Source organism: Microtus pennsylvanicus, chromosome 3, assembly GCF_037038515.1.
Source record: "Microtus pennsylvanicus isolate mMicPen1 chromosome 3, mMicPen1.hap1, whole genome shotgun sequence".
In the NCBI taxonomy this organism is placed as follows: Eukaryota; Metazoa; Chordata; class Mammalia; order Rodentia; family Cricetidae; genus Microtus; species Microtus pennsylvanicus.
This window is the reverse complement of record NC_134581.1, coordinates 87622258-87646147: the sequence shown is the minus strand read 5'-3', so window position 1 is coordinate 87646147 and position 23890 is coordinate 87622258. Positions and strand designations below refer to the sequence as shown.

At 47.0% G+C, this 23890-nt stretch overlaps 1 protein-coding gene across 1 annotated transcript in view; it reads left to right on the top strand.

Moving 5' to 3' along the window:
- The window catches only part of Ets1 (ETS proto-oncogene 1, transcription factor), a 122853-nt gene that overhangs the window by 14745 nt on the left and 84218 nt on the right, over window positions 1-23890 (top strand). The window contains exon 3 of the mRNA XM_075966418.1: window positions 14063-14207. Coding sequence (XP_075822533.1) covers window positions 14063-14207 — 145 coding nt within the window. The remainder of the gene's footprint in view (window positions 1-14062; window positions 14208-23890) is intronic.

Below are 23890 nucleotides of genomic sequence, written 5' to 3'. Positions count from 1 at the left end.
GGCTGTCAGGAATTACTGACCTTATTTGGGGATCATGTGGCCAGGCTACTAGGAAGCACCCCAAGCACAGAAAGCAGGGGTAATAACTGCCCACTCACCTCTTCTTGGAGCTGCAGGTTTTGAGACACATAGCAAAATGCCCAGGGCCAAGAGTGGGCACCCTCTGTACTGTACCACATGGAATGTACTGGTGCCCAAGAGGTTAGGTGAAATCGACATTTAGAATTTCTTTTGATAAGACTCTATGTTTAGGAGACATCTGTGTTTGTTTGAGGGTGGAGTGATCATGTGGAAAAGTCCCTACTCTCTCACCATAATTCAGCCATACTTTATTTGTAAATATAAAAATGATGTCTTTATTTTTCAAATAAAAACAATCTCAGAAATTGTCCTAAAAATTGTAAAAATACAAACTTGTAAATGTATCATATCAGTGAATGGTAGGCTGGAGAGATGGCTCAGTGGGTAGAGTTACGTTTCCAGAAAAGACATAAAGATGGTAGAAAAACTGACTCCATAACGCTGTTCTCTTGCCTCCACATACATGCCTCCAATATGCCTCCTCCACACATGCCTCCTCCACACATGCCTCCTCCTCCACACATGCCTCCTCCTCCACTCATGCCTCCTCCTCCACACATGCCTCCTCCTCCACACATGTCTCCTCCTCCACACATGCCTCCTCCTCCACACATGCCTCCTCCTCCACACATGCCTCCTCCTCCACACATGCCTCCTCCTCATATGCCTCCTTCACACATGCCTCCTCCTCCACACATGCCTCCTCCACACATGCCTCCTCCTCCACACATGCCTCCTCCACACATGCCTCCTCCTCCACACATGCCTCCTCCTCCACACATGCCTCCTCCACACATTCCTCCTCCACACATGCCTCCTCCTCCACACATGCCTCCTCCTCCACACATGCCTCCTCCACACATGCCTCCTCCTCCACACATGCCTCCTCCACACATGCCTCTTCCTCCACACATGCCTCCTCCTCCACACATGCCTCCTCCTCCACACATGCCTCCTCCTCCACACATGCCTCCTCCTCCACACAAGCCTCCTCCTCCACACATGCCTCCTCCTCATATGCCTCCTTCACACATGCCTCCTCCTCCACACATGCCTCCTCCACACATGCCTCCTCCTCCACACATGCCTCCTCCTCCACACATGCCTCCTCCTCCACACATGCCTCCTCCACACATGCCTCCTCCTCCACACATGCCTCCTCCACACATGCCTCCTCCTCCACACATGCCTCCTCCTCCACACATGCCTCCTCCTCCACACATGCCTCCTCCTCCACACAAGCCTCCTCCTCCACACATGCCTCCTCCTCATATGCCTCCTTCACACATGCCTCCTCCTCCACACATGCCTCCTCCACACATGCCTCCTCCTCCACTCATGCCTCCTCCTCCACACATGCCTCCTCCTCCACTCATGCCTCCTCCTCCACACATGCCTCCTCCTCCACACATGCCTCCTCCACACATGCCTCCTCCTCCACACATGCCTCCTCCACACATGCCTCCTCCTCCACACAAGCCTCCTCCTCCACACATTCCTCCTCCTCCACACATGCCTCCTCCACACATTCCTCCTCCACACATGCCTCCTCCTCCACACATTCCTCCTCCTCCACACATGCCTCCTCCTCCACACATGCCTCCTCCTCCACTCATGCCTCCTCCTCCACACATGCCTCCTCCTCCACACATGCCTCCTCCTCCACACATGCCTCCTCCACACATTCCTCCTCCACACATTCCTCCTCCTCCACACATGCCTCCTCCTCCACACATGCCTCCTCCTCCACACATGCCTCCTTCACACATGCCTCTTCCTCCACACATGCCTCCTCCTCCACACAAGCCTCCTCCACACATGCCTCCTCCACACATTCCTCCTCCTCCACACATGCCTCCTCCACACATTCCTCCTCCACACATGCCTCCTCCTCCACACATTCCTCCTCCTCCACACATGCCTCCTCCTCCACACATGCCTCCTCCTCCACTCATGCCTCCTCCTCCACACATGCCTCCTCCTCCACACATGCCTCCTCCTCCACACATGCCTCCTTCACACATTCCTCCTCCACACATTCCTCCTCCACACATGCCTCCTCCTCATATGCCTCCTTCACACATGCCTCTTCCTCCACACATGCCTCCTCCTCCACTCATGCCTCCTCCTCCACACATGCCTCCTCCTCCACACATGCCTCCTCCTCCACACATGCCTCCTCCACACATTCCTCCTCCACACATTCCTCCTCCTCCACACATGCCTCCTCCTCCACACATGCCTCCTCCTCCACACATGCCTCCTTCACACATGCCTCTTCCTCCACACATGCCTCCTCCTCCACACAAGCCTCCTCCACACATGCCTCCTCCACACATTCCTCCTCCTCCACACATGCCTCCTCCACACATTCCTCCTCCACACATGCCTCCTCCTCCACACATTCCTCCTCCTCCACACATGCCTCCTCCTCCACACATGCCTCCTCCTCCACTCATGCCTCCTCCTCCACACATGCCTCCTCCTCCACACATGCCTCCTCCTCCACACATGCCTCCTTCACACATTCCTCCTCCACACATTCCTCCTCCACACATGCCTCCTCCTCATATGCCTCCTTCACACATGCCTCTTCCTCCACACATGCCTCCTCCTCCACACATGCCTCCTCCTCCACACAAGCCTCCTCCACACATGCCTCCTCCTCCACACATGCCTCCTCCTCCACACAAGCCTCCTCCACTCATGCCTCCTCCTCCACACATGCCTCCTCCACACATGCCTCCTCCACACATGTCTCCTCCACACATGCCTCCTCCTCCACACATGCCTCCTCCACACATGCCTCCTCCTCCACACATGCCTCCTCCACTCATGCCTCCTCCTCCACACATGCCTCCTCCACTCATGCCTCCTCCTCCACACATGTCTCCTCTACAGTTCCTCCATACGCTCCTCCACATGTACCTCTACATGCTCCTGCACACGTGCCTCCACGCTCATCACACTTACTTTGAAATATATCTACGTTTTGTAAGCCATCTTGCCTTGTCTGACAGCTGTTGTGTTATGTAGAGTAAAGCAATACCTAGTTCTGACGATTGAGCCTGAGATTCAAGCATGCTAGGGAAGTCTCCTGCTTCCCAGGCATATACCTCCAGTCAGTCCTCTTTTTAATTAAAAAAAAAATCTGACACAGGATCTACTTAATCTTCTCATATGGCTCTTAAATTCTCTGTAGCCTAGGCAGACCTTGAACTTGTGATCATCCAGTCTCACCCTATTGTATCACTGGAATTACATGTCTCTGGCTCCCAGTCTGGCCTCGTTTGTATATTCTATTTTCCCTCCCATTGTGATTGATTGATTAACAGATCCCCCCACACACACCTCTCTCTCCATCACACACACGCACACATACACATGCACACACACCTCTCTCTTTCTCTCTCTCCATCACACACCACAGACTCACACTCTCTCTCACACACACACACATCCACACACTCCCCTCTCTCTTACACACACACACATACACACACACACACACACACACCTCCTTGCTCCTGTCTTCAGATACTCTGACTAGCAGAAGGGGAACCCAATTTCCTCTTTCCTCTTGCCTTATTTATAGCAGGTATTAGGTGGAACTTGTGATCCCAGAGCAGGCAGCTGTGGAATGCCCCTGGATTATATTCCTTTTTTTTTCTCTGCTAAAACACAATTCTTGAGACTGTGTAATTTGTAAACAAACACATAAGCAACAACAACCAAAGACATTCATTAGGTTCTATTCTAGGATCGGATAAGTCACAGAATACGGGACGGTCTCTACTGAAGACCCTTCTGCTGTAGTGCAAAGACGAGAGAGTTACCTTAAGCATGAGAGCATGCGTGAAGAGGGTGGATGAGCATGAGAGAGTGAGGGTGGGAAGTCGCTGGAGCTCAGCAGATTCTCAGCAGGAATCTGCTCCTACAGTCTGTGAGAGGAGAGCTGGGCCTTTGTTGTCCAGGCAACTTCAGTGGGTCCACGCTAGCGCGTACCCTCACAGTGCTTAAATTCTTGCTTGGTTTTAGAGAATAGTTCAAATGAGAGCATCCTCGCCCATGATTGCTGCAGAAAGTACTCGAGCACTGGAGGCAGAACGGCCTCATCGATTAGTCCTTAAGCAGCAATGGTGAGCAAACTATTAATGCTCTAAACCACACCAGTCTTGCCTACAGAACGGGCGACTATAACCTACCATGAAGGTCACAGTGCTGCTTCTCTGGGCACTCTCTTAGCCAATGCCTCCACGAACATGAGCTCAATTAATTCCATTTTCCTACCATTTCCCCACGTCTCTTCTTTCTGTTCTGGGTTCTTAAGTTGTGTTAAGAAGACTCTTGGAGTGGGGAGGAATAGAGACGATTTTTACGGGGTGTCTCTACAAGGGTGTTGTCAGAACAAGATGGAACCACTAGGGTACAGGTGGTGACATTCGTGTTGGGAAATCTTGCTTCATGCTCCCCTGAATGAGAAAGAGCCCTCTTGCCACCAGATCAAAATTCTCTTGTCATAGGTTGGTGGTTTACAGCCCCATTGGGTAACCAGACCTGCTTCTCTTATCTAGAGTAGCTGAGTTTAATTGGGCCTCCTTGGGCAGCAACTCTGTTCTTAGCGGCGGCTCTGGCTGTGGATAGCCTGCCCGCCATTCTTGCTTCGGGAGTCCAGTTTTGAGTGTGTTCATGGAATAATCATATCTCCAGGCTGTTTGTGTAGCCACCATGCTTGCTGCTGTTAGGCCATTCTAGGTACCATCCCAGCTCTGTGGGAGTCTTGCAGCATTGGAGTTAGTGATTTAAGAAAGTGCGAACACTGGAAAGAAAGTCAGAATCACAATAGAAACCATAAAATGTGTTTTCCCTTTTTCTTGTTTTTTGGGGGTGATGATGGCTTTATGGTGAAATTATGGAAGTATAATAGAGTGCAAATATATGTATATGTTTATCTATGTATTTATCCATTCCCCTACCTTTCTAGCATCTTAGAGAACAGGGCTTTTTTTTTTTTTGAACTATTAGAATCAGTCAGTGTAAACTAGATAATTTCAGAGTCAGGACACACACTGGATGGTACAACATCAGAAAATAAAGACCCTGCATGGTTAACTGAATTGCCTAACTTTTTAATGCCACAAAGCAAAGATACGACACATACCTCTTTTTAAATCTGTTTTTGTTTTTATCACTAAATTTATGAGACCAGGAAATTTATAAAGATAGAGTTACTGCTACAGTTCTGGAAGTTAAGACGATTCAAGATCAAGACATTGATAGGTTCTGGGTCTTGTGTTGTCTCAGGCTCTCCTTCCAAGATGGCGCCTCATTGCTGCATCTTCTAAAGGGACTAATGCTCTGTTCCCACATGGCCGAGGGCTGGGAGGGACTGAACTACTTTCTGGAGCCCTTTTACAAGGGCTCTTTCACTCTCAGTGAGGTGCCCCCCACCATGACTGTCACCTCCTTTTCACGTTATGACATTGGTGAATGAGTCTCAGAAATAGGTTTGGGGGAACACATTCAACCATAGGAAGTCCTTGCTATTGTATTCATTTTTTGAGGCAGGGTCTGGAACTCACTTAGTAGACCAGACTGGCCTCAAACTGGCCTTCGCCTCCTGAGTGCTGTTATTTAAGACGTGTGCTCTACTCATTTTTCAAAAAGATAACTTGGCAGCATATGAAAACTTAAAACCAACTTTCATTCATGTATCCACATACCTTGATTATGAAAAGCTGACCTCCCCTGATCTAGGAAGGGCTCAGAACTCCATTATACAGACTGCTGAGAAAACTGCAAAGCTGCATTTTACCCCAAGGCTCCATGTCAGCATTACCACGTGATTTACATCATGGGGTACCTGCAACTGTCATCCCATCAAGGTGTGAGAACAGGTTTAAGGGATTCTGGCTGAGTGAGTGGCGACTTAGAGATTCCAGTAGTTCAAAACGGAGCAAATAACTTTCATCTTACTTCAGAGTCCTTAACAAGACAGTAATATCTTCAGTCTCTTAGGGCCTTTTCATGTTTCAGGCCATCCATGCCCCTTGACTGGGTCTCAGTGAGAGTCTGATGTGAGTGGAGAGGCCCGTGTGTTGTTGGCTGGCACGAAGGGGCCTTCAGGGAAGCCTAAAGCCACGTGAAGGGCACACTAGACACTGTCTTCCTGGGCCCTCCCTCCTGCTTCTTTTTCTTTCTCAGAAGCCTGCAGAGGGTCAAGCCTGCCCTTTCCCCAGGGCCCAAGCCTGTCACCCTCATTGTTTTAAAAAGAATTTCCTGGCCTTGAGTCTAAAATTAAAATTGCCCCTTGGGACTTTGCTATTTTGTATGTTCCTGCCTCTCCTGGTGGCCATACCACCCTTTTGTCCCTCCTCCTTCACAGTCACACTCAGGAGAGCTCAGAGGACTTTGGCTATGCCTCCCTTCCCACCTCTCAGTAGGACGAGTGTGCCCAAGAATCAGCTCTTGTCCCTGTGCCCTTCTGAGGCCAAACACAGCCTGATCAGAATTCATCCTTAGCATTGCCAGAAGAGTTCTAGCTGACATGCTTGTCAGTCAGGGTAAGGAAATGCTGCTTCACGCTGCATCTCCCAAGGCTGAGAGACCTCAGAATCTAGTAGAAGTCTGTGCTGATGCAAGGCAGTGTTTTATAATCTACACCACATGAGAGCCCGGTAGCTGCTCAACCTCCAGAACTGCCTAAGCTTCATTTTCTCTTCTCTTCGGAATAGTAGGTCATCTGGGAGGAAAACACTGAACTTGACTTTGGGAAGCATGAGGATACGATGTGAACGTGACAGGGACACTGTAGTGAACTCACATTCTGACTCTGGCAACTTTTGGCCCAATAGGCTTTCTCCTCTTGTCGCATGGAGCTGTTGATCTGATGAAGTTACAAGGTCAGTTACAAGGTCAGGAGCAGGAATGTGTTCAGGTCAGCAAAATGGAGAGTTTGAGTTGGCAAGGAACTTGCAGATCGGCAAGCTATCCTCCTCCGGAAGCAAAAGCTTAAGGAGGTCAAGTGACAGGCCAGAGGTTACGGAGCTCTGTGGCAGTGGAACAGGACTTACACACAAGCTTCCTGCGTTATAGGCCTCTGTGTTCCTGGTAGAGGGTATGAGTGTCTGTGACATTCCCAGAACATGATACAGTTATCCTAGATGACAAAGCACAAAGTCCATCCTGCCCAGTGCTGACTCCACTCTAATTCTGGATTGAAAAACAACTTAAAGTGGTTTTGTGTGTGTGTGTGTGTGTGTGTGTGTGTGTGTGTGTGCCTTCTATGTTTATGGCTTGAGGCTAAACCATGGGCCTCAGTTGTCAACCGAAGGACAGGCAGTGTTTCTATACAGATATAAGGAAAGGAGAGGGAGGAGGGAGTTAATAGACAAACACCTGCAACCTGAAGGCTGCTTGGCTGAAGCTGGAGAGGTGCTGGGAAAAGAGATCACACACTATCACACATACACTGACTCCAGATGTTTGTGATTTGATAGTATAAAAATATTCCCTGAGTCCCTCTTTTAATTTGGGGGAGACTAATGGGACTATGAACAACTAGAATGGCTTTGGGATGTAGCAAGACTAGAAGGGGAGGGGAAATGGTGGCTCTGGAGACACAGCTGCCTGCAGTCCAGAAGGAACAGTAGCTGCAAAGTTGCCAGACCTGACCCTGATGCATGGTCAGAGTGGCAGAGGGACGGCACGGACAAGATAGCCTTTCCCCATTAGAAGAGGGGACGCGGTCCTCTGAGGAAACGGCTAGGACATTTAGCCCATCCTTTGAGCACAACAGTGGCAAAGCTGTGTCTTTGGTCTTCTGGCTCTCAGAATTAGGTAGGAGAGATGTTTGGGTTGCAGGTTCCTGGATGCTCTCCCATAATGCTTTTCATTCAGTAATGTTTGCTGAATTGTTCTTCACACAGTAAAGAGAGAGAGAAAGCATGGTGGAAACTTCAAGGGGCTGTTATTCGTTGGCTACATGGTTCCCACTCTTTCTTTGTGGATGCTTAGTTACCACCGGTGCTTGAAGCTCTGCTGCTGGCCAACACATCTGCAGACACTGTTTTTCCTTCTATACCATTGACTTTGTGTTTATACCCTTATTTCTCCTGTCATTACAGACCTGTAGATCTGAACTATCCCCCCACAGATTCATATTTTAGAGGCTTGGCTCCCCAGCTTGTGTTATGATTTTGAAAGCCATTGCACCTTCAGGAGGTGGGGCCTGAATGACACAAGGGGTCACGAGGCGTGGCCCTGAAACATCCCTGTTCCTGCCTGGTTCTTCTTGGTCAGCTGCTGTGGAACAAGTTACCACAGCACACTACCATGACACAGACTGAGAGGCTTGACTTGGTCTTCCCTGGCATGGTGGACTGAGGTTTTGTGGACTTTTGAGGTCGAGTAAACCTTTCTTCCCTTGAGTCATGTCTGCCAGGCATTTTTGTACAGTGACAAGAAAAGCAACAGCCACAAGAACTGTCTTTTATCATTTTCCCTTTTGCTTCACCTGCCAATTTCCTTGAATCTGTGCTCAAACCATGCCCTTTATGCAATCAGCTCTAGCTTCATTCTTTCCTGTCTGAAGAAACTTCTCTACCAAGTTGCTCTGCCATTCCTCTACCTGAACAGGACCCAAAGTGACACTGTCTTCCACCCTCCTTACACATGCCACACAGCTCAGTGTTTTCACTGGACCAGAGCAAGCCCTCGGTGTATCTTAGATTTCTTTTTCTTTTTTTCTTTCATTGCCTCATTCAAAAAAAAAATCATGCTGATTCTTTTTTTTAGCATACCATATGGCTGTTTCCACCTTCGCCTCTGTGGTGGCACACATGTAAGTCTTTCTTCATAACTGGATTAGGCAAGATTAATGAGGCTTCAGGTGGGGTGGGTACTCGAAGTCAGCAATTAATCTGAAGACTATTTTAAATATAATTTAAAAAACTATGATCGAGGTAAAAGTGCATTATGGAAATAAACATTTAGTTTAAAGAATTCGAAAATAAAATGATGTCTGGGTCAAGAACACAGATTTGTGTTCTTGCCTAAGCTCTCTGTGTAGCTTGACAGGGTCCTTAATGACCGTGCCACCTCTTCTTCTTCTTCTACCGCCCAATCCATCCTACGTAGCACCATCAAGTGAATCTGTCTAGAGTGTGTTGAGTTCATAAGTCACATACACATCCTCCTTCTGGTGTGCATGGCTTACTTCTACCTCGGCTCTAATCATCCATGCTTACCTCATTGCAGGATGCCCAAGATCATGTTTTTCTCCAAGGTTTGCTCCCACCAACTAACAGTCTCCAGCTTTCTCTGACCCACCCAAGCCTCTTTTCATTCCTCCTTCTGAAGTTGTGGTCTGTCTTGAACTGTAGGCCTGCCATCTTCTTCACTCTTTGATTGCTCGACTGTTCAGCGCCGTCAATCCCTGGTTCTCTTCTTAGTCCGTTTTCTCTAGAAATTCTTCTCTGCTACTTTCCCTTTCCCCTACAAAGGGTCCTTAGTGTTGCCACACCCTCTCACTAGAACTTCCTGTTTGTTTTTCTGTGTGCTCCTGTTGAGTGACAATGCTTGACCTGGGGGGACAAAGCCCTCTTCTACTCACACTATCTCATGACGGAGGAGAGTACGGATACCACCAAAGTCCATCTTGGTGAGCCAATGAGTGTCATTGGGGTTACTTACAGGAGTATAGGTTTGGGGTTACTTATAGAAGCAGAAATGACTCAAAGGCAGCTGCATCACCAAGGCCCACCCCAGCAGGCGTGACAGCTCACAGAATCTGAGCACCTCGAGCATGCTCCAAATCCTGCAAGCAGCTAAGGAGGTTGGAGCATGCCTTCCAAGTGACTCAGTTGCTCTTCCAGCGAGTTTGGCTGGTTTCTACTTCTTCCAGGCAGCTGGTCTGGTCTCAGAGTCTTCTTTGCAACTCAACTTTGCTTCTCAGAAAAGTTCTGGCAGCTTTAATTGCTTACTGTGTCAGGAAGGGGCCTCGGGAATCTCATCAGTTTCAGGGACCCCCTGAAACTAATTTGAGTAGTTTAACCTTCCTGCTTTAGAAGCTTCCCTGAAGAATGGAATGTTTCAATCTAGGAGAAAACCATTAGGCAGCAGCTCCTAAGGGTGTGGTTCATCTCACAGTCCTGTTATACTTTTAGCAGTCCACATAATACTTGGCCTAGCCTAAGTGTACCCGACATATTAGTTCTGTGACATCACCTTGGCATAATTCATCAAGCACTTACTATGGAATAGACACATAGATTATGGAATTAGCTTTACCGAGGCAGAGTCTTGCTCTGTAGCATAGGCTGGGCTAAAACTAGTCATTCTCCTGCCTCAGCCTCCCAAATATGAAGAGTACAAATAAGTGTCACCATGGCTGGCTTCTAACAATCAGTTTTGAGCCACACAGCTTCGTGTTGTATATGTAGAAGAAGAGGCAGCTGGAAACCAACCAGACCAGGGTTAGATTTCGGTCTCCATCATTTTATAAGCACGAGCGGCCTATGCCAATCTGCTTTCCTCCTCCAAGTGACAGTTTGCTCTTCTGTAAGATGGAGATAAGGGTGCTAGCTTTACAGGGTGGTGGTGGGGATCCATAGTGGCCACCCTCATAGGATGTGTAGCGTGCCAGCTGTCGCTGGCAGGTGTGTGGTGCACGTCAGTTCCTTTCAGCAACCTTTGGGGATGAGCAAGTGAGAAACTGCCAGATGCTTCTCTTCGGACTGTGGCAGAGATGGGTCGTGTTGCTCAGACATCTCACCGATGCTTCTCCATTGGCAACCAAGAAAGGAGGGCGCAGGTGATGAGCCTTTCTGTGCGGCAACTTAGTTGAGGTGGTTCCCTTTAGGCAATGAGATAGGGCTGCACCACCCAGATTTCGGACCCACTAATACCCTGCTTCTTTCTCCTTGACTGGGACAGTTTCGTAATGAATGGAAGCTGTTGATGTGGTTCCGTTGAGTAATAAGGTCATTCTTCTACTCTATGAAATGGCTAGCAAGTAGATTCGTGAAATGTCTAATAACAGGCAGGTGTTTAGAATACAGAACTGTGTGACAGGCTTCTCAGAAGCGTGTGCCAGCAGAGGTACTTGCGGTTAGTGGCAGACCCCTACCTCTCGCTCTGAAAAACAGAGTCCTCGGCTTGATGGCAGGCAGTCACAGAGAGAACGTGTCTAAAAAACAGGTTTTTCTTCTTTTTTTCTGTTTTGGTTGCCTGTGTATGTAGGTGGGGTATGTGTACACCTGTGTATGTTCTCCTACATGTTGGTGCATGCACGTGTGTATGTTCTACGTGTTGGTGTGTGCACGTGTGTATGTTCTCCTCTGTGTTGGTGCACACATGTGTGTATGTTCTCTTGCATGTTGGGGCATGCATGTGTGTATGTTCTGTGTGTTGGTGTGTGTATTGTGTATGTTCTCCTGGGCATTGGTGCGTGCACATGTGTATGTTCTCTGCATGTTGGTGCATGCATGTGTGTGGATGGCAGAGATTGGGCTTGGGCAGCTTTCTCTATTATTCTCCACTTTGTTTATTGAGGCAGTCTCTCTCTCTGATTTGGCTCACCAATTCACCTCGTTTGACTAGCCAGCTTCCAGGAGGACCCCATGTCTCTCTACTCATGGAGTTTTGGGATCACAAGTGGCCTATCCAGCTTTTTATGTGGGCTATGAGGCTCCAAACTCTTGTTGCCACGTGTGCAGAGCCAGAGCTTCAGCACTGAACCCATCTCCTAAGCCCCATGGTTTGTTTTTAAAAACATTTGCTTACTGTATGTGTGTGGTGTGCTGGGTGCCCATATTCTCACGGCAAGAATATGGAGGGAAGAAGAGGACATTCTGGAATAGATTCTGCCTGCTCCCTGGGTCCTGGGGATTGAATTAAAGTTGTTAGGCTTGGCAGCAAGTGCCTTTATTCTTTGAAGCTTCTTTAACTCCTCCAGTTTCTTTCTTTTTTTTAAATTAATTTTGTTAATTTTATTTTTGTGTGTGTGATTTCCCCCTTCTTTTTCCTCCCTCTAAGTCCTCCTACATGCCCCATATATTCCTCCTTGCTCTCCTTCAGATTCATGGCTTTTTTTTACTAATTATTTCATGCATATATAAATATATGTTTATGCATATATATTCCTAAATATAACCTGTTCAGTATTGCCATGTTACTTGTATGTGCATTTTCATATATGTGTATATATACACACACACACATATATTTCTAAATATAACCTGCTCAGTACATTAATGTTGCTTGTATATGTGTTTTCAAGCACTGGATAACTAATTTGTGTGCTCTTCCTTGGGGAGGACCACCTCTCCTGCTCCCAATTTTCCTCAGTCACCTACAGTTCTCTGTGTAGGGTTGCAGCCTTGTAGAATTTCCCCTGTCCACTTTGACTTGGACATTGGTATCATCTTGTGAATCTCGCAGTTTCTTTTTCAGAATAAAAACAGATTATCTTTTTTTGTTTGTTTGTTTGTTTTTACGGAAAACCTCATTTTAATTTAAAAATTTTATTTTGTGACACATCTCTTTAATTTCCTTGAACTTTCTACATATCCAGGCAGCCTTTAAACTTGCTGTGCTTCTGTTTCGGCCTCCTAGAGCTCAGGCAGATCTTGAACTTGCTCTTCTCCTGCTCCAGTCTCCTGTATAGCTAGTGCTATAGGCGTCTCCTGTATGCTATAGGCATCTCCTGTATGCTATAGACATCTCCTGTATGCTATAGGCATCTCCTGTATGCTATAGGCATCTCCTGTATGCTATAGGCATCTCCTGTATGCTATAGGCATCTCCTGTATGCTGTAGGGGTCTCCTGGTGCTATAGGCATGCGCCACCAGGCCCAGCTGACTCTTTGGTTAAGATAACACCCACCTTGTACTGATGACAAAACTTTACATAGAGTACTCATTGCATACATTTCATAAGTACATAATTTTATTCAATAAATTTTATATTTAATTTTGCTTTATATGTAATTTTCTTATATATTTTTAACATTTAATTTTTATTGTATGTATGTGGGTGCTGGCTTACATGTATGTCAGTGTACCACATGTGTGCTAAGTACCCAAAGAGACCAGAAGAGGACATTGGATCCCCTGGAACTGGAATTGCAGGTGGTTGTGAGGGGCCATGAGGGTGCTGGGAATTGAATGCAGGTCCTCTAGAAGAACAACTTACTTAACCACTGAGTCATCTCTCCAGCCCCTCAACTTTCCTACTTTATAAGGTTTAGATGAAGGGCCAGATCTGCACAACATGAGTAAGTAGTACAGCCTGTGCTTGAATTTTTATCTACCAGAATTCATCTGACTTCAAGGGAGAGACTTTTAAATACTGTGAAGTGTGGTTTTCTGCATAGCGTGTTTGGTTTTCTCACAGTATATATTGTGTGAATTTAATAAAGCTAGCAAGGAGGTTGCATAAATCTCCAAATAGTGCAGGAAATAGACTATTCTTAGCTAGCAACTGATATAATCAATACCTACCCTTACCAATTAATAACAAATGAAATGGGTTTTTATGGTAGAGATCCATTCTTTTCTCTTTCCTGTGGCATTTATTTATCACCTATTCTATGACACGGAGTCGTCTCATAAGGACATTCTTTTGTGATGTTTTTATAGAGGGAGATAATATAGATAGAAAAAGCCCAGAATGCGTAAGTCTTTCAGGCCAATATCCTGCCCTGCTGTTCACCGTGAAGGCTTTTGAACATTGTAAAAGCTGGTGCTCAGGTGTGTGAAGGTAAGGGTGGAAATGAATCAAGTCATAATCTAAATCAGTAGTTCCTCTCATTCCCTGTGAGTGGCAGGCAAAATATGTGGGAATGAGTGTCTGCTTTTGAAGGACAGATCGTTTCTGCATACACGTAACTGGATGGCGTACAGTCATTTTTAGAGTAGGATTCAGCTATCGAGAACTGTTCTCTCCTAATACATGCCCTTTTATTTTCACTGGTCACAGAGGCAGGGGCCTATTAACCTGTTTGAAGATCCTCGAACGACTTGTGGTTTCCAGGCCAGCTATCATCAGCAAAGACCTCTTTACCCAGTCTGGGATGAGACCGCCACTCAGGAAGTTCCGACAGGCCTTGAACACTGTGGCTCAGGTAGGAACGTAAACAAAAGCTGGGAATGTGGAGAGAGTTGAAGGGCAAGGGAAATCTGCTGAGGGCTACTTCTCTGAAATAACACCTCCACAGCTTCCCTGGGTACAGATGCTATTGTTCTCCCGTGGAAAGCCCCGTGTCTTCTCGATAACTTTGCACTACTTCATTGTCCAGCAGGAAGGTGAAACTACCAACCGGCCCAAGAGGGGTTGCTTTTGGTCTGTTTTGTAAATAGTTTCGTGCCTTGTGTGGACTTTCCTGTTGCTTCTCCGTTTCGGGTGGTTGTTGACAAACACATTTTGCCATCCTAAAGGATGAACTGGAAAGACAGAAGATGGCGGATCAGCCTTCCTTCAGGCTGACACATCTCTTGTATCTTCATTGTTCTCATGCTCCACTGGCATCTGCAGTCTCTTTTCTCCAGCCTTTTCCTGCTCGCCACCCATCTCTGCCAGCACTTTCCCCAGTCCCCCTTCCCAATTTGCTAGCTACAGGGTGGCCCTCTCCTAAGGCGGAGTGAGACTCCCCAGGACCTGTCTGTAGCAAGTCTACCTGTTTGCCCCAGGACCAACCAAAGCAGCCCGAGCTGTTGCCTGTGCGCCTCTGTTTTCAGGGCTTACTTCCATTTCTTTTCAACTCTATTAGTCTTTGTTTACTTATTAGCATTTGAAGAAAATAATAAATGTAAAACTTGAATTCGACGGTTTGAAATTTCATTATCTTTGAAACCATGCTATAATGACATATATAAAATATAATATGCATACGTATACATATTATTCCATATATATTATTAATCCATATAGTTGTTCTAAATCTGTCAGAATTTTATTCCAAATCTGTCAGATTTTATTTTTATTTTTTTGGTCAGGATAAATTCCTAGCATAAGAAATGTCATGTGCCTGCATATTGAAATATGTATTTCTCAGGAATTAGACAAGCGAAGCTGTGAGACTGGGGGTAATTTCTGAAACTAAGTAGAATTCTTTGTTGTGGTGGTTGTTTATTCTCCTCCTGACTTATGGTAAATGACTTGTAAAACAGTGGGAAAATAAAACGAACATCTGCTTTGTTGCCCATGCTTCATCCTGCAGCAGAAATGAACAGAACAGTGAGACTCAGAAAAAAGGTACTTGTTCCAGGCAGGGACTTGCTGTGGTGGGTGGGGTGTGCTTTGATGAGCAGGGCTGCTGTGGTGGGCAGGGCAGTATGGGAGGTTCTTTCTAGTTCCCTGGCTCATCTCTAGGATAAAATGGCATCAATATTTGTTGACTCCGTGAATGGTGATAATTGCAGTAGTCTATGACTCGCCTCGGGGCTGCGGATGCAATCACGTCTATGCTATCATTTTCTTGTTGCTATCTCAGTCCCTTCAAGCATTAAAAGCATAAACGCAAACCTCTCAGCTGCCCATCCTGTTCCACCAAGAGGCTGGGAAGAGATTCTGCACCTCTGCAAAGGTCAGATTCAAGACTTCAGATGTAAGGACGTGAAGTTCCAAACAAGTTGGGCAGTGGTAGGAGCGGTTGGGAGGCAGAGGCAGGCAAATCCCCAGGTTTGAGGTCAACCTGGTCTCTAGAGTAATCTCCATTACAGCCAGGGTTACACAGAGAAACTCTGTTTCAAAGAACAAAACAAAAAGTCCAAACAAATTAGATTTCAACTATAAAAGCAGAAGACCCACACAGTCATGCCTGAGTTTGTATAATTCTTGAGTACCATTAATGCCACACGATTTAGGGTTTTTATCTACTAATTGCAACTGTGATTTGCTACTTGCCTTAAACTTTTGCTCTGACGGTACTTGTGCTTGCTACAAGTTGACTTTTATTTGTAGCTGAGGCTCTCTGCACACTCATCCATAACCCCAAAGTGAGAATGTCTTTGCTTCCCAAAAGACAGACATAGTTTTTCTCTTTCTGAATTGAGGAGCACACAATTGGCCAGAGGGGATGGCATCTTATTGTCCTTCTACTTCAGGGACAGCGAGACAATTTCTGTGAAATATATGATTAACAAATCAATCTATTCTTAGCTTTAAAATGCAAAGAATTGTTAGCGATGTGCTACAGTGTGCTTTAGCTGACGGCTGCAAGACAAAAGCTGGGGTTCCTTTGGCTTGTGGCTTTGGGGTGGGATGGGAAGACTGGAGGGATAATAACTGTTCTTAGGATGGCCTGACATGCCTTCCATTGCAGCTTAGGCTATCCACGAGGTCTGTCTTCCTACCAGTTGGTGGCAATCTATTTGCAACTATAGGCAGTACCTCCCACTTCCTCAGGCTCCCTCTGATGGAAAGCTCTGGGGAGAACCTTGTGCCTTCCTTGTCTGCCTTTTGCCTTGTGAGCTGTCCAGATGAAGGAGCAGCAGCGGGAATTCTCTCTGGTCTGTGGCCCACTTCTCCTTGGTGATGGGTTGTCCTTTGGAAGGCTATTGTGGGGTAATAAAGATGGGAGATGAAGACGTGTGAACGAATGATTTCTCCAGCTGTGGCACTTTTTTTTTTGTTGATCGAGCTATGCTGAATAAAAGGAAAGGGAGAAAAATACTCTAGGTTTTTTTTTCTCTTTTCTTCATCTTCTTTCATCCATCCTATTTATAACTTCAGCTTCCTTCCCCTCCTCCGACTCATAACTACTTCCCACTCCTGCTCTGCCTCACGTCCGTACTCTCAGAAGGGATGAATGGACTTCTTTTCCAAGGTTTACACATCTGTCAGTGACTGCAATACTGACAGGAGGGGCTGGTCGTGCACACCCAGGCTCCCTCATAGTGTCCTTCACCCGAGTGTTCTTTCCGTTCATTCATGAAGCGGCAGAGGCCGAGGAGGAGGAGAGGAATGGAAGGAAGGAAGGCAAGAGAGAAGAAAGCTGAACTAAGGCTTGGGTAGGGAAAGCCTCACCAATAAGGGGAAGGGAGACTTGGCAGCTAGGAAAGCTAGGAACAGGTAAAAAGGGAACTGACAGAAAATAGAGAGCAAGGGTAAAGGGTGAAGAAGGTGAAACGTGACTGAGGGGGGAGCAGAGAAGTGGGGAGCCCAGAAGATGACAAGGGAAGAAGGGGAGGAAAGAGAGTGTGAAAGGGAGAGAGAAAAATGATTCTGAGGACATTCGCGACACAGCTAAAAAGGGAAGTCGCATTTGCATGCAATTGCCCGTGCAGCTGTACGTTGCTTCACAATGATCTTGCAGTCATCATTTTCTTTCATTTTTACCTCCTCCTCCCTCTGCCACGGCCCCCTCCTCGCTATCAGCCTGGAGCCATTATGGAGAGCCAATGGGGGCCGAGGGCTGGTGTTCTGCATGAATGAATGGGCCCTTTCTGTTTCAGCTTCTCGTCATCCCTCTGTCAGGGAACCGTGTGAATCAATGGAGCTCCTTAACAAGCCAGGGCTGTACTGTCTGTTACTGTTTATAGTCTGCCTGGAGTGCAGCCCACTGACCCGGCCTCTTTTCTCTTCCCTTCCTCTGTTCTGTCCCTCCGTTTCAGCACCTCCCTCTCCAGCATCATAAGAATCATTGTGTACGTCAGGCCCCTGGTCCCTGTCTCTAAGAATTCACTAACACATTGCTGTCACGAGCCCTTAGGGCTAGTTCCTGCCCACATCCCTGTTGAGAAGTGACTGGGTAGATACAATCCATTCTCAGATGAGAAGATAAGCCTGGAAGTGGAGCCAAGCCCTGACCGGAGTCAGGCAATGCTTGTTTCTATTGGGAACCAGAAATCAGAGACCACACTCCACGCTGAGACAACAGGACCAGAATTCGTCCATAGCTGCCAGCTGTCCATATGTGACTTTAGCTTCTCAGTTAGAGTCATCATGAGTGACCAAAGCATGTATCAGAAAACATGGTGCTCTAGCCTCCTTACAGTTTGGCATCATATTTTTTTTTTCATTTCAGGAATTATTTTTCAAATGCGAGATGGTCTTGGATCAGCGTAATTTATAAGAGTAGCATTTTGATCAATGTACATCATGTCAAATCCTTGCATCAGCTGGGAGGCAGTGCACAGCCACAGAGGCTAGAAAAGAACAGGTTTCATTCTCCTCTCCATGGTCCTTGATTTGAACTACCAGGTGCTGGTTTTTCCCTTCTATAATGTAGTTTGGCATATTGTGTTTGCTGAGTTCAGTAAAACCTTCATCTACCCTCATGCACAGAATCCTGCCTCTTTTCATCTGTCTTGAGAAAGAATGACGAGATGGACCAAGAGTAAGGGAGAGTAAGGGACCTGGGCTTCTCTCTCTCTCTCTCTCTCTCTCTCTCTCTCTCTCTCTCTCTCTCTCTCTCTGTCTACCTACTTATTTTTTTTTTGGAGAGGGTCTCTCTCTGTGTAGGAACCCAGGCTCGTAAAAGAGATTGCTTAGGTTTATGGTAGGTCTTCCTCACTGTGTGACCTCGGGCAACTTGATTTTGATTCTCCAGTTTCCTCATATACCAGGGAGATTCTCAGAGTATGTTCCACAGGTAGTGGCAGAAGCAACAGAGAGAAGCAGGAGGCACAGGATCAAGAAGAAGGAGAAGAAGAAGAAGAGGAGGAGGAGGAGGATCTTAGATATATAAAATTTAACTCTTGCTTTAGACTCACACACTTGAATCTCCAGAATCTGCTAAATCACAGGCTTTAAGGTTCTACTCCAGGGTTAGGGCTGAGAAATGTTTGTTTCTAATACTCTTCTAGGAGCTGCCTTGGTTACTGCTGCTGGAACTCCAGAGCTCACACTCTGAGAACCACGCAGTTCACATCTATGAAACTTGAAGCATGTCAGCATACAGTAAACATGATGTGCATGTCTGCTATTGTAAACCATTGCCTTCAAGTGCCTTTTGACTCATTGTCCCGTAAAGTATGTTTTGGAAATCAAAAAGTGCTTAAAGGTTGAGTCAGAAAGTGACCCACTGTTTGGCTGAGCTCATTTGACTGCCAGGGGCACTTGGTGGGTCTCAAGAAGACAGATGGGGAAAGAGAAGACAGAGTCCTTGCCTGCAAGCAACTTCTTTTTTTAATTGCATGTGTAGGGTACATTTTTTTTTGGTAATAAGGTAAATGGCTTCTATATGAAATAGCACACTTACATATGACACAGGCTTGGGAATATCGGGGAGTGACTTTAGATTTCACTATTTAAAATTTCTGAAGCAAATTTACTAATCAGATGGTGGAGTTGAGGAATGTCTTCCCCAAATAAACTTTAGAAGTTCATGTGGGAGACATGTTGAGAGGCCAGGTTCACGGTCTCTCTTGGGGCTCTGTCATCTGGCCCAGCGGCTGGGAGGGATCAAACCTGGGCAGTGTTTGGAAAGCTCCATCGACAGCCAGGTGGGATGTCTCAGCAGGAAAAGCAGAGCCTCCAGTTTGGCTTTCAAGTGTTGAGAGTGTTGAAGAAACGCCAGCCAGCAGGACTTCAATGGAGACTCACCTTGCCCCGGAATGTTTATGCTCCTAACAGGTTTCTCATTTCAACTGACGGCCTAGGATGTTGGATGGCTGCACGGCTGGTTTAAGAACCAGCGGTTTCAGCTCCAGCTGCAGCGCGTATCTGTTCTGTCTTTCTTCAGGACACAGTTTTCTTTTTCTAGATCACATTTTTTTTAGGTTCTTTGTTCTTCCAGACAATTCTGAGCCTGTGGGCCTGTGAGTATCCTGGATGTTGTAACATTGCATATTACTATATTGGACTAACCTGTCCCAGACAGAGTCTGGATTGTTCCTGTCAGAGAAGACTTAGGGGAGCCTAGGGTGAGGCAAACCAGGAACCCTCCACTGGTCCCCATCCTCAACATTTTATTGAATTTTCTTGATTTCCCAACTCAGTGTGGAACAGTCTAAACTTTCAAAAGGTAGTTCCTTGCAACTGGTTTGTTTATTATTACTATTACTGTTGTTATTATTGTTGTTGTTAATATTATTTTAAAATATGTATTTTCTTATTTTTGAGACACATTCTCTATGTAGCCTGGCCTGGCCTGATGTAGCCCAACACCAGATAATCCTCTTCTTCTCAGCAAATAACGCCTGACCACTGAGGGAAATGGACAGCTTGTGCTTCTCTGAATCTGGTTTGGCCTGTGCTGTGTGGGACGGAGCTAGCTGTAGTCCCGTCACAACTTTCATCTTCCACAGAAGATCACGCTTGGGGCCTCGCTGCCCTGATTGGGTAGCCCAGAGGATGGAGCCCAGGGAACCTTAAGGCTGAACGGTCTTGTCACTTGTCAGATACCCTATCTCATCACATCTCTGAGGGGTTTTAAGGACATGCTGGAAAGAAAGAGGAAGTAGGTGAGCCTAGCCCCAATCCTCTTACCACCATCTCCTCCACACTTGCCGCCATCTTTTGTGTTTTCTAGCTAGGTATCTGTGTGCCCGAGCCTTCTCTCTGCAAGTGAAGGTGGTCCTCTGACCAGCTGTGGGTACCTGCTGCTGCTGTGTTGACCCTGCTCTGCTGCCTTTCTTAGCCTCCCACCTTCTGCTGCTTCAACATTTTGATTGACATTCAGATTCCTTAACCGTTTGGTGTAAGGGTTTGAATCTCAATGCAACTGTGTTGTCCAGGCAGAGGGCTTAGCCTGGTGTGATAGAAAGAGCAAGGATACAACATCATGTCCTGGAGTTTTTGTTAAGTTCCTTGGGTGTCCAATTTTTTAACAGATGGGTCTTTTATTTTGAGTTCTGCTGGTTCCACAGTACAAGACATAAAAGGTCATGGTTTATAGCCAATAATTGGAACCCTTGCCATCCAGCATAGTCTGAGTGTAAATTTAGAGGCAGAGAAAGGAGGTGTCTGACGCTGACCTAATGAGTCTGACTACTCTCTCACTGCCCCAGGCACACCCTACCCTTGTGCTCCCTCCTTCTCCTTCTCTTCCTCTCCTCAACATCGTATATCACATGTTTACATCTACCAGCATTACCCTTCTCTGTAATTTCACCAGCAGAAAGAGAGGGACACCTGGGAAGAAGAATCCAGACCCAGAGCAGTTAGGGGTTGGTGCTTATGCTCACTGGAATGATGCAAGGGGAAACGGGGGGGGGGGGGGTGTGTGGTTGGCTCTGTGTGGTTGTGTGTGTGTGTGTGTGTGTGTGTGTGTGTGTGTGTGAGAGAGAGAGAGAGAGAGAGAGAGAGAGAGAGAGAGAGAGAGAGAGAGAGAATCCCTTTTACAGATGCTGGGAGAGGAAGGAGACCCAGGTGCAGAAGAAAGAGCTCCTCTCATCTTGGCAGGGCTAGTAGGGTGACAATTAGCGCACAAGCCTGCTTTGGCCTGACCACCTGATGGATAAATTCCTTTTTTCTCAAAAAAAGTCAAGGAAGTGACAGCATTGCACTGGAACTCCCAGGGGACTCTGGAGGGGGGAAAGTTCTCTTAACTTTTTCAAACCGCAAAATGTTTAGTCCGAGTTGGGAAAAGGTCCCCGGGGCACTGAGTTCTTATTGGATTTTAGCAGTTTGACCCCTCTTTTGGAACAGGGGCGGGGGCGGGGTGGCCCCTGCAGGCTGGCGTCGCCTCCTCGTCTCCTCTCTGCTCCCGCGGGCCGGGCTGCTAGCGGGCGCTGCGGATCTCTGTGAATGGAAGTGGTCGGGTGGGCGGATGATGTGAGAAGGCTGGAGCTGAGTTGAGCCGAGAGGGGGTGTGAGAGCCGAGGGGGTGGGGACGGCCAGGCAGGGACAGCCTGTGGTGCTCACGTCTGGCCGGGAGAGACTCTCTGCCTCCAGATGTTCAGTGTGTTTATAGCTGCCAGAGCAAGAGACCAGCTCCCTCGTTAAGAAGTTGCTTTCCTGAGCTGCAGCTTCTGCAGCTGGAGGCTGCGCCCTCCCTTCCCCCAGGCTGGTCCCTCACCCCGACCCCGCCTTCCTCCTCTGCAATCCTCCCAAAATACACGAGCACACAAAAAGAAAAACACCAGCAGATTTTTTATTTCAGAGAGTAAACACTTGGGCCGTGGGGGTCTGGAGGTTATGGGAAAAGAGGAAACCATCCAGCTAATCAGGCAGCACACACTTCCCCCGCTGAAATAAAACAGAAATCTTTGCTCCGCAGGGCTGCCGGGTTAACCCCGGCCCTGCCAGCCAGGCAGGGCCCCAGCCACCCATCCCAACGTGGGGCGCCCTGGCCTAGGCTTGGCAGCTGCAAAGCTGAATCTGGAAGGGGGAGAGGCGTGGACTGCCTGGCCTGCCTGCTGTCCCTTTGGTTTGTGGTGGCACATCTGTTTAAGAAATAAACGGTTGGAGCAGATGAGATTTTGGACTTAGATTTAGTTTGCAAGAGGCTAGTGGGAGTTTGAGATAGGTGGGCGAGCCAGCAGGTCACCCCTCCCTGCTCAGTCCTTGCAGTTTGCAAAGAAACAGAGCCTAACTTCCAGGGCCCAGCTCTTTAGACCTGCAATCGACAGACAAACCACGGAACCTTTGGGAACTTCAATTTCCTAATTTCTAATATCAGAGTGCCAACCTCACAAAATTACTGTGAGACAGGAAACAAACAAGCAGATTGAATGTGGAAATGACCAAGGACCAGGCATGGATTCAGAGAGAAAACCAATTCAAGATTTTCCAGACTTCTGTGAATGCAAGGCCATCCAGCCATCTGCGTCCCTCCAACCCTTCCTTTCTCCCATCTCCTACCTCCTTTCCCTTCTACTAGTTCTTCCTCTACTAATGGCCTTCAGAGTCTATGTTCCTTCATTTACCCCATTTGCTATCTGTCCAGAGAACATAAATATCCCATGGGGGCAGAAGTCAGGGGTCAAACAGGAGGCCTAATTGCACTATGGGAGAGATCACCTCTGCCCTGATGTGTGGGCAGCCTTTGGCTCCCAGAGCTCACCCCTGTGCTTGGCCTCTGCCTTTCAGCTCAGACCCTGCCCTATCTCACTGTCTGGAGAGCTGGTCCTCTCTTCTCTGCCTCACTGTGCCTTTTTATAGGGATCAGCTCTTCCTATTTCTGAACATCCTACTAAGACTTATTCTCAGCCTTTGAAGACTCTTACTTTTTAATAAAATGGATGTCCACAACCTCTATGCATGCATCCTTTCAGGTGGGATTTAAACCCCAACCTCCAAAGCTAATTTTTTTTGCAAGTCAGAATTCCTCCTTGGTAAACTTTGTCAAGTAGGGCTCAGAAGCAGAAACACCCATGATTTTAAACATGTATAGAACCAGGTCCTAACTGCCTGGGCCTTCCACTGGATGATCTGCTAGTACATTACCAACCCTGACAGCATTCTGCCAGGTATTAGGCCTGCTGATTGTCAAGAAATGGCAGGGAGGGTTGTCTTGGTTTTCTTGTTTGTTTGTTTGTTTTATCAGAACTGATTTTTAGAAAAGCATGATGTTGCTAAAAATATTACATGCAAGGAGTTTGCTTTCCCCTGCTTCTCCCAATGGTCTGAGATGCCAGAGAGGTTAGGATCTTCTGCCGTCAGAGGAGAGGTTCCATTGTGTCCTCCTGCAGTAGACAGGGAGCACAAACGCCTCTCTATCTTGCTTAACAGCAATGAATTCACTGGTTTCAACTTCCTTCCTACAGATCCCTTTCCACTGCTCTTGTAGATCCCCAGAGATTGAATTTAAATCTGGATGCTGTTTCCATCCCATTGTCTTGGAGATAAGAATCATGGCCTTGCCCAGTGTCCAGACACATCTTTCTTCTTTATTTTGTGCTACTCAGGATATCTCTGCGA